The 12041-nt window shown below is 41.0% G+C and overlaps 1 protein-coding gene across 1 annotated transcript in view; it reads left to right on the top strand.

The window, feature by feature from the left end:
- The window catches only part of LOC111977683 (integrin alpha-X), an 86840-nt gene that overhangs the window by 15623 nt on the left and 59176 nt on the right, over window positions 1-12041 (top strand). The window contains 5 exon segments of the mRNA XM_070448383.1: window positions 7508-7648; window positions 7762-7974; window positions 8169-8302; window positions 9602-9608; window positions 11197-11332. Coding sequence (XP_070304484.1) covers window positions 7508-7648; window positions 7762-7974; window positions 8169-8302; window positions 9602-9608; window positions 11197-11332 — 631 coding nt within the window.

Genomic DNA, 12041 nt, shown 5'->3' with positions numbered 1-12041 from the left:
GCTGGTGGCCAAGACGGTTGGGCAGGGAGTTGAGACGAAATATCTAAAGGAATGTATTATTAAACAGACTTTACAAACATGGGTCTGTTGTAGACCCATTTCCTCTATGCTTAGTGATGGATCAAAATGTACAGAATTGGTACTTGGAGAAAAATGGGGGAGGGTCATGCTGGTTCAATTTCAGTCAAGGGGAAGGTTTAGTAATTTTGAAATCTAGTCCAGGGGATGGTCATGTAATATGTAATTAATGAAATGTCAATTTTCTCAGTGTTTTAGAATTAGTTGCTAGATATCAATGTGTGACGATGCCACTCCTCATCTCTGACGCAATATCTAGTGCGCCTATTGGCCATTTAATGTGGTCTCAATCAAATGATCCATAGCCTATKGGCTATGAAGTGTATGCTCGGAGAAGCACACAGCAAAGTTATATTTCTAAGAAAAATAAGTAAAACTAGGCTCCATTACACACTGCAATTCTCTGCTCTGCTCTTGCTGATCAAAACCTTTTTTTGTGTGCTGCCTGGTCAATTCTCTGCTGTGAGAACTGAGGCCTACAGTTGCAGTTCAGGAGGCGAGTCAAATGCTTCTTCCGAAAATATATTTTTATTTGGCCTAGTCCCAAAAAATGCAATATCTTGCGGGRAGACTAGCCTATATAGCCTATGTTCTGTTCATTTTGAGAAGGAGAGCGAGAAGATGAGGAGAATGACCGGTGGTCAACTTTGATAGCTTGCTACTACWATAATAGATTTTTTTTAAYCATGATGTTTCTTGCCCATTATGCATTTATCAGAGTTATTGACCTCACAATAAGACAGATTCGAGTAACGCAATATCTACATTGTGGTGCTGAAACCTGAAACAGCAGGCGTGGCACAATCAATCGGAAATGAACTCATGGTGCTGAAAGTAGGCACATTTGAGTAGGCATTTAAGGATTTCAACCGTCTTCATTTTAGGCTACTAACATCAATAYGGCATTGTGTTTCAGCCTATTTCTTGCTATTTAAGTAATAGCCTAAGAGGTAGGCCTGTTTGAAATGCAAAATTAGGCTATAGGCTACTACAGTGCCTTCAGAAATTAATCATACCCCTTGACTTATTCCACATTTTGAAAGAGTTTCAGACTGAATTCAAAATGGATTAAATAGATTTCTCTTCTCACCAATCTACACACGATACCCCATAATCKCAAAGTAAAAACAAATTGAGAAATTTGAGCAAATTAATTGAAAATWAAATACAAATATTCAAATTTACAGTTCACACCCCTGAGTCAATACTTTGTAGAAGCAGCTTTGGCTGCGATTACAGCTGTCAGTACTTCTYGGTAAGTCTCTCTAAGAGCTTTCGACACCTGGATTGTTCAACATTTGCTCAATATTCTTTTCAAAATTCTTCAAGCTCTGGTTTTGGTTGTTGATCATTGATAGACAACCATTTTCGGGTCTTGCCATTGAGTTTAAAGTAGAATTAAGTCAAAATTGTAACTCGGCCACTCAGTAAGATTCACTGTCTTCTTGGTAAGACACTCTAGTGTATATTTGGCCTTGTGTTTTAGGTTATTGTCCTGCTGAAAGGTGAATTCATCTCCCAGTGTCTGGTGGATAGCAGACTGAAGCAGGTTTTTCTCTAGGAGTTTGTGTTTAACCCAATTCCATTTATTTTTTATCCTGAAAAACTCCCCAGTCCTTAATGACTACAAGCATATCCATAACATGATGCAGCCACCACTATGCTTGAAAATATGGACAGTGATACTCATTAAAGTGTTGTTTTGGATTTGCCCCAAACATAACATTTTGTATTCAGGACAAAAAGATAATTGCTTTGCCATATTGTTTTGCAGTATTACTTTAGTGCCTTATTGCAAACATGATGCATTTTTTTAGAATATTTTTATTCTGTACAGGCTTCCGTCTTTTCACTCTTTCAATTAGATTAGTATTGTGTAGTAACTACAATGTTGTTGATCCAGCCTTAGTTTTCTCCTATCACAGCCATTCAATTCAGTAACTGTTTTAAATTCACCATAAGCCTGATGGTGAAATTCCTGAGCATTTTCCTTCCTCTCCGGCAACTGAGTTAGGAAGGACACCTGTGTCTTTGTAGTGACTTGATGTATTAATACACCATCCAAAGTGTAATTAATAACTTCACCATGCTCAAAGGGATATTCAATGTCTGCTTTTTTATTTTTTACCCATCTACCCAATTAAGGTGCCCTCTTTTGCGAGGCATTAGAAAATCTCCCTGGTCTTTGTGTTGAATCTGTGTTTGAAATGCAATGCTCGACTGAGGGACCTTACAGAAAATTGTATGTGTGGGGTCAGAGATGAGATAGTGTTTAACATGATTTTTGAATGACTATTATTGCACACAGAGTGCTGCAACTTATTATTTGACTTGTTTCATACTATATATGGTGCTTTTTCACTATAGCACTGGTGTTACCAGACATTTTTGGGGTGGAAGTGCTAGTGCTATTTGTGTTTCCATCCAGGCCTGACACTAAGATGGCGCTGTACTGGATGCCGCTGTTTCATGCTCCGACCAACTTTCCTATTTTGTGATTATTTAGACGTTTATTTTTGCTGTTATTTCTTACAACCGACAAGAACTCTTGAACATCAGATCGTGTCACGCCCTGACCATAGAGAGCTGTTTATTTTTCTATGTTGGTTGGGCGTGATAGTATCTAGGGTGGGTCATCTAGTAATTGTATTTCTATGGTGGCTGATGTGGTTCCCAATCAGAGGCAGCTGTTTTATCGTTGTCTCTGATTGGGGATCAAATTCAGGTAACCATTTCCTCATTGTGCTTTGTGGGATCTTGTCTAGAGATAGTTGCTGTATGCACACCAGTAGCTTCACTTTTCGTTTGTTCTGTGTTGATCCTTCGATGTCGGCTTTTCCTATCATTGCGAAGCAGAATTCACCAAGCGTTGGATTGTTCACCCACTAATATGGAACGTAAGCTGCATTAGACCGTCGTGTGACAGGTTAGTAGCACGCTGCGCCTTGGTCTAATCATTACGATGACGAACGTGACAGATCGGCAGTTACTTACCCCAATTCTGGCTTCAACTTCGACTCATCTGCCCTGGGCTCTCTCTGTAATTCCAACCCAATTTTTGGGCTACCCAAGAGGAAACATCGACATACAGAGGCAAGAGAGGGGGGGATCCTGGTGAGATTAAGGTGAAGGGAAACCGGACACCTCTTTCCTCCATCCTACTGGCAAATTTACAGTCACTTGATGATAAAATGGATGGATTTTCTACAATTGGACTCTCGGACTGCAATATTCTTTGCTTTCAGAACATGGCTATCGGACAGATACCCCCATGGCTATCCAACTCGATGGATTCTCCATTCACCGGGCGACAGGAAAGTGGAGTCGAGGAGATCGAGGTGGAGAGCGGTTTGCCAACTGGTGTGATAATTCCAGCGTGGTGGAAGTGTTGACCACTGTTCACCCATCTTGGAATACCTGGCGGTCAAATGCCGACCCTTCTACCTCCTGAGGGAGTTTTCAGGTGTTATCACGACTGCTGTATGCATCCACCTCAGGACAATAAATTAACAAGCTGGCGCTTAGCGAACTGTACATGGCTATAAACAAGCAGGAAAACCTACACCCAGAGGCTGACTTTCTGGTTGTCAGAGATTTTATTTTGCCGTCACTAAATACGTGATGCCCAACATCCATCAACATGTCTCCAACGCCACTAGAGGCGATTAAGTCCCAGACCACTGCTATTCTACCACAAGCAAGCATATAACGCCTCCTCGTCCGCCATTCAACAAATGATCATGACTCCATACTCCTGCTTCCTGTTTACAAACTGAAGCTGAAACAGGAAGTACTGCGATTCACTCCATTGAGAAATGGTCACCAGAGTCTAGTTATGCTACAGGACTGTGAGACTCCGGCAGGGCCACAGTCCATTGCGGATTACAAAGAAGATTCAACCGTGATCTGCCAACGATGCCTCTCTACCAGACGAACTCAATGCATTTTATGCACTACTTGATAACAACATCAAGCCGGCTGTGAGGGCTGTCACCAACCCAGAGGATTTGGTGAGCCTCGCTTTGAGGCCGATTGTGAGAAGGGTCTTTAATCAGGTCAACACTTGCAAGGCTGGGAGCCCGACGATATTCCAGGGCGCGTTCTCAGAGCATGCGCAGAACAGCTGGCAGCATATTCACGGTCATTTTCAACCTCTCCTTGTCCCAGTGTGTAATCTCCACATGTTTTAGACGACCACAATCATTCCTGTTCCAAAGAACTCTAAGACTTAATGCCACATGACTACCGCCCTATAGCACTCATTTCTGTAATCATGAAGTGTTTTGAGAGGCTGATTATGGCACACATTAACTCCACCATCCCAGCCACCTAGACCTACTCCATTTTGCGTACCGCCCAATAGATCCATAAACGACGCAAACTCAATTGCTCTCCCACACTACCCTCACGCCAACTAGAGAAGAGGAATACCTATGTGAGAATCCTGTTTATTGACTACAGCTCAGCGTTCAACACCATTGGCCCCTCCATGCTCGTCACCAAGCTTAGGCTCTGGMTCTGAACACCTCCCTCTGCAACTGGATTCTGGACTCCCMAACGGGCCGACCCCTGGTGGTGAGGGTAGGCAACCTCACCTCRGCCACGAGCACTCCCCCATCCACATCGACAGGGTGGCAGTGGAGCAGTTAGAAKGCTTCAAGTTCATRGGTGTCCAAATCATTAAAGACTMAAAATGGTCCAAACACGCACACACTGACTACAYTGCCTCTTCCCCCATAGGAGGTTGAAAAAGTTTATTTAATCTGCTGCWGCACGGCAAGAGGTACCGGTGCATCAAGTCTGACACCAACAGGTTCTTCAACAGCTTCTATCCCCAAACAATACGACTGATAAATAGCTAAGAAAATAGTTACACTGACTATCTGAGTTAACCTTATACCTTTATCGACCTTTTATTTCAATCTTTGCACTCTATGCACACTCACAGGGCCCCACACACTGTCACTCCAACACACACACAAACACTCACTCCATCATTTGCTCACGCACACATAATATGCACATATATTTATACAGACTCCTCACATACAAGCTGCTGCTACTCTGTTTATCTTGTATCCTGTTGCCTYGTCCCCTTACCCCTATACATATTTACCTTCATCATTCCAGTATCCCTGCACATGTAAATATGGTATTGGATCTGACTTCTTAAATATTTTGTGTATATAGTATGCTTACTTACTTACTTTATTCTGTATTTCATATTTCCAATTCTTATTTCTCGTGTTTTTTTCTAGTAAATCATTGTTATTTATTATTGCATTGTTGGGTTTTGAGTTTGCAAGAAAGACATTTCACTTTAAAACTTGAAACGAGATGTGTCAACAAACTTTYCATAATCAAACAGTTGCTTTGTGAGGTGTTAACCATGGAGGGTCTTAACAAATACATTTGCATTCCACACTTGTGTGTAACCGGACAAATATAAGCAGCCCCAAAGTATTATTATTATACTGAACAAAAATATAAACTCAACATGCAAAGTGTTGGTCACATGTTTCATGAGCTGAAATAAAAMATCCCAGAAATGTTCCATACCCACAAAAAGCTTATTTCTCTCAGATTTCTCTCTTAAAAAAATATATTTCTCTGACAGTTGTGGCATATCAGGAAGCTGATTAAACAGCATGAACATTACACAGGTGAACCTTGTTCTGGGAACAATAAAAGGCCACTCTAAAATGAGTGGCCTTTTGTCACACAACACAATGCCARAGATGTCTCAAGTTTTGAGGGAGCGTGAAATTGGCATGTTGACTGCAGGAATGTCCACCAGAGCTGTTGGCAAGGAATAGAATGTTAATTTCTCTACCATAAGCTGCCTCCAATGTAATTTTAGATAATTTGGCAGTACGTCCAACCGGCCTCACAACCGCAGACCAGGACCACATCCGGCTTCTTCACCTGCGGGATTGTCTGAGGGGGAGGGTGGGYGTGCTGAGGAGTATGTCTGTAAAAAAGCCCTCTTGTGGGAAAAAACTAATTCTGATTGGCTGGGCCTGGTTCTCTAGTGGTTGGGCCTGGGTCCCAGTCATGTGAAATCCATAGATTAGGGCCTAATGAATWTATTTRAATTTAATMATATGAACTGTAACTCAGTAAAATTGTTGACCATTGTTTTGTTAAAACTTCTTATGGATARMTGGGACGGTAGCGTCCCACTTGGCCAACATCCAGTGAAATTGCAGAGCACCAAATTCAAATTAAATTACTATAAATATTTAACTTTCATGAAATCACATGTATAATACATCAAAATAAGGCTTAACTTCTTGTTAATCCAACGAAGGTGTCATATTTCAAAAAGGCTTTACGGCGAAAGCAAACCATGCGATTATCTGAGGACAGCACCCCGCATACAAACACATGATAATCAGATTTCAACCAGGCAGGTGTGCGACAAAAGTCAGAAATAGCAATATAATATATGCCTTACCTATGAAGATCTTCTTCTGTTATCACTCCAAAATGTCCCAGAAACATCACAAATGGTCCTTTTGTTCGATAATGTCCTTCTTTATGTCCCKAAAATMTCCATTTATTTGMCACGTTTGATTCAGAAWTACACCGGTTTCAACTCGCCCAACATGCCTACAAAGTACCTAATAAGTTACCTGTAAACTTGGTCCAAACATTTCAAACAACTTTCCTAATCCAACTTTAGGTACCCTAAAACATAAATAATCGATGAAATTTAAGACGGGAAATACTGTGTTCAATACCGGATAAGAACAACATGAAGCGCGTTCCAGGTCACGCGCACCAAACAGTAGAATCCATCTGGAGTGACACTTCATTTCTCAAAAGAAAAACATCAACCAAATTCTACAGACTGTTGACATCTAGTGGAAGCCATAGGAACTGCAACCAGATTCCTATTAAAAAGGGCTTCCCATAGAAACCTAATGGAAAACAGATTGACCTCAAAAAAAAATTCCCTGGATGGATTGTGCTCGGGGTTTCGCCTGCCAAATCAGTTCTGTTATACTCACAGACATTATTCAAACAGTTTTAGAAACTTCAGTTTGTTTTCTATCCAAATCTACTAATACTATGCATATCCTAGCTTCTGGGCCTGAGTAGCAAGCAGTTTACTTTGGGCATGCTTTTCATCCGGACGTGAAAATAGTGCCCCCTATSCACGAGATGTTATTAATGTATCTTCCACTATTCCCCAGTCTGGCCCCAAGTCTGGGTAGGTTCATGGCCCGGGATGTTTTGACTTTTTGACCAAACACTGCTACAAAGCCTGACAGTGGAAATGCACCAATAATGTGGGCATGTATGTCAGTGCATGATTTAATTAATTGAGAGAATAAAAAAATTAAGTGTTAGTGTGATCTGTCAGAAAGGTTATTTGTTATCTGGCGGGGAAATAATCATAATTGTGGTTCTCTCATTCTTTCAGATTGGCGCTTATTTTGGGGCAGAGGTCTGTGCGATGGATGTGAATAAAGACTCATATAGCGACCTAGTCCTCATATCAGCTCCGATGTTCACAGACAGAGACAGAGAGGGCAGGGTATATGTCTGTACCATCAGTGACAGGGTAATTGGTAGATCTTTTTTGATTCACCTCATAATTGACCAAATCTGACAAAACAATTGATAAAAACATGTTTCAGCCTGATCACTTTTACTGATGACCTGTTTTTCTCCCAGTCTGGGGTGGCCTGTCAATTAGTTGCTGAGATGACACTGGTGGGGGATGCAGGACAGATGGGCAGGTTTGGAACTTCTCTTGCCCCACTGCCTGACCTGAATATGGATGGATTTAATGATTTAGCTGTCGGAGCACCTCTAGAGAACGATGGTCAAGGAAGTGTCTACATATTCCATGGGACGAGAAGTGGAATCAGCAAAATCAAATCTCAGGTATGTGGGAGAAAGATAGACATTGAATGAGGGTGGTGGATATGAGCATAAAGAGAGACAGACAGACATTGTCTCCATTCTTTAAACTAAAGTGTAAATCCACTAGAGAAACACGGCAGAGATAATTGAAGGTGTAATAGAAAATCTGATTATATCTACTGTGTCTTTTCCTCTTCCTTTCCATCTCTTGATAGAGAATTTCAGCCTCAGATGTACAGCCTGGATTAAAGTATTTTGGACTGTRCATCAGTCAGACTTCCCTGGACATGAGTTCGGACTCTCTCCCAGACTTGGCCGTGGGATCAAATGGGGCTGTTCTCTTACTCAGGTATCTCCAAATAATATTTCAAGCCTTGTTTCCATTGGCAATTAAATTCAAGCCAAGTTGGGCTGGCCTTGATGGGCACAGCTCGAATTGTTTATCCATTGCCTCTAGAATTTATGAATTGATGTCATGTTGTTGCTTATGAATTTGCCAATTTAGCTAACACTAATGGACTAATGTTGCTAGCTAACTAGAATTTGTAGAATGTTCTTGCTGATAGCTACATGATCATAACTAGATAACTAGTTAACAAAATGTTGCTGAACGATTTTAATTTACTTTCCATTACCCCATAGTGCTAGTGCTAGTACCAGCTTGCCAAGTGTTTAGCTTTTTAGTTAGTTAAACGGTTACCATTGTCATTTGTTAACTCAATGAATAGGCAAGCTTGCTAGCTAAATTCTTACCTTGCTTACCATGGCATAGGCTACTAGCCAGCTAGTTAATATATATATATATTTAAATAAGATGTATCTAGATGGCCTTCAATGTATCAATATGACCTGGCTAGCTAAAATCCATGATTTATTGATTAAAAAAAACTGTTTCAAATGTAATATTCCCTTCCAGAAATGAGCCCAATAAAAAATTCAGGAAAAGTAATATATTTAGGTCCTGTACATGGTCCATTWTGCAGGRAGGTGTGCTATTTTAGCAATAAGCATTATCACCTATAGCCTGATGCATGGCTGAAMCATGGGGTTGCTCATCTGCATTGTTTACCTCAATGGGCTAGTCATTACCTAGATCACACTCTAAAAAAAACTCCCAATGGCACTAGAGCCTAAAAAAAGTATGTGATTTTTTACAGTGAATATAGGCRTACCGTTTGTGCACTCGAATGGCCGTGACGCACTTCCTGCAGTTACTTTTTTTATTGTCATGCCAGACACATTTTATTGTCATGCCAGATTGTAAAACCCTGCCAATTGGGTTGAGTTGAGAAATAAATCAAACAGTACTGGAAATCTGGGATCCTGCTCTTTTCAATAKTTGCRATCAAAACTGTTGTCTTTTCCGCYATTGCATTTAGGAATGTTGCACAGTGACTGGACTTACTGGAACACATTTCTTTCCATGCAGCAATCAGCTGTATGAGGAGTTGCGTGCTCTTGCCACCGGACAGTTGATATTCCGCTGATGAATAAATMACACAGCTTTGGGAATTAATCTGGTTTTTAAGCAATTCTATTGAACACAAAATTGCATTTTTACAATATATATACGTATATATTTTTTTCCTGAGACGGATCTGGATCGAGTATCCAGGATGTACTGAGGTGGTGCTCACTCTAGATGGAGAGGGAAGGTTTTGACATTCTTGACTCCACCTGGAAACCGAATGCTGGTTGATAACAAGTTTGAAGCATCAGACGTTGGGAAGATGATGAAGGATTAAATACAAATATAAATTATTATTGTCTGTTTTGMAGTGTTTAAATGTACTGGCCCAAGCAGACCATATGAAAAATTGATTAACTGGCCTTGTAAGCTTGGCAGATGTGGCCAGGACAGCAGGCATCCCTGAATGTTGAGCCCTGCCCATACATACCCCACYAGACATGCCACCAAGGGTCTCTTCACAGTCAACAAGCCCAAAACGAATTCACGTCAATAAACAGTATTATACAGAGCCATGATCGCATGGAATTCTCTTCCATCTCCAATTACTCAAGCAAACAGCAAAATTACCTTTAGAAAAATGGAACGACAAGGACTGTGAGGACACACACACACAAACACTCTAACACACAATATTTTTGTTGTTGTATTGTTTGTATTATTTTTTTGTTGCATTCTAAATTTGTGTGACTGTCCTTGTCTATAAACCGAATAATAACCGAATAAACCGGGAACTAGACAAAAACCTACACAAGACCATGACACAACGTCCTCAAATCATCAAAGGGGACGTCCCCGGAACAAGCTGGGAACTAGTCAAAACCTCCACAGGACCACGACACAAAGTCCTAATGACAATTTTTTTTTGCAGGGTCATTTCAAGCTAACATTAGCTAGCTGCTAACCAAAAACAACACTGTTCTAACAAAAGATTATTGTTCAGCAGCCTGGTGTCGATAGTTGAACTGTAAATCCAGGACACTCAATTAGTATGATATCTTACATTTGGAATCGTTGCATGAGACAGAATGTTGCTTAAGGCAAAAATGCAGGAGGGTGGGCTTATTACGCAAATGTGTAGCAACCCAAAGGTAGCAACTTTGGCAACTACTTAGCATGTTAGCTAACCCTAACCTTAACCCTTTTACTACCCTACCCTTTTAGCTACCCTAACCTTAACCCTTTAACCTAACTCCTAACCTTCACCCCGAACCCAGCTAATGTTAGCCACCTATTTAACATTATCAACAAAAATTGGAATTGGTAACATTTCATACATTTTGCAAATTCGGACATATTGAACGTTTGGCAAACTTGTAACACTTTGTACGTAACATATCACATGAATTGTAATTTGTAAAATCCAAAATGAAATGGATGATGGGAATCACAAATTAACAAATACCATAAGAACGTAAATATCATACTAAGTGGAGTGTCATGTCTGACTATTGCAGTAGCTCAGCTAGCTAGCAGCAACAAATCCAAAGCCAAATGTATCAGCATTGAGTGAGTGATCAGCTAGCTGGTGGTTGCATTGTATGGCGTCACCAGCCTGAACCTAATCCAGCCAGCACCAGTTGTGAATCTGGGCTGTGTTAGCCGGGACTCCCTGAACCAGCTCAAATTTGAAAATCGAGCCAGCTCGAATTGACACCCTAATTAAGGTGTCAATGGAAATTAGGCTTTAGAGGCAATAACTCCACCTTCTTTGTGGATGTACGTATACTTTAGCATCGAACTGATACTTTATGTTTTCTTTCTTCCAGGTCCAGGCCTTAGTAACATTGACGGCACAAGTTTCCTTCAACCCAGCCAAAATCCCCACCATCCAGTCGGACTGCAGTAAACCCCTGAGCAACATTGCTAAAGTCTGTTTCCCCATGACCAGACAAACAACAGACACAAAAGGTTTCTGACCTCAACATTGTTCTTTCTACAGTGCATTCGGAATACTTGACTTTTCTCACATTTTGTAACATTGTAGCCTTATTCTAAAATGGATTAATAATATGTTTTTTTCCTCATCAATCTATACACAATGCCCCACAATGACAAAGCAAAAACAGGGTTTAGAAATGCTTGCAAATGTATTAAAATTAAAAACTGAAATGTCACATCTACATAAGTATTCAGACCCTTTACTCAGTCCTTTGTTGAAGCACTTTTGGCGACGATTACACCCTCGAGTCTTCTTGGGTATGACACAACAAGCTTGGCACACCTGTATTTGGAGAGTTTCTCCCATTCTTCTCTGCAGATCATAAGCTCTGTCAGGTTCGATGGGAGCATTGCTGCACAGCTATTTTCAGGTCTCTCCAGAGATGCTCGATCGGGTTCAAGTCCAGGCTCTGGCTGGGCCACTCAAGGACGTCCAGTCTGAGGTCCTGAGCTCTCTGGAGCAGGTTTTCATCAAGGATCTCTCTGTACTTTGCTCCGTTCATTCTTCCCTCGATCCTGTTTAGTCTCTCAGTCCCTGCACTGAAAACATCCCCACAGCATGATGCTGCCACCACCATGCTTCACCGTAGGGACGGTGCTAGGTTTCCTCCAGACATGACATTTGGCATTTAGGCCAATGAGTTCTATCTTGGTTTCATCAGACCAGAGAGTTTTGTTT

Source organism: Salvelinus sp. IW2-2015, linkage group LG18 (genome assembly GCF_002910315.2).
Source record: "Salvelinus sp. IW2-2015 linkage group LG18, ASM291031v2, whole genome shotgun sequence".
Lineage (NCBI taxonomy): Eukaryota > Metazoa > Chordata > Actinopteri > Salmoniformes > Salmonidae > Salvelinus > Salvelinus sp. IW2-2015.
Note: the sequence above shows the minus strand (reverse complement) of the source record. Positions and strands in the feature narration are given on the sequence as shown.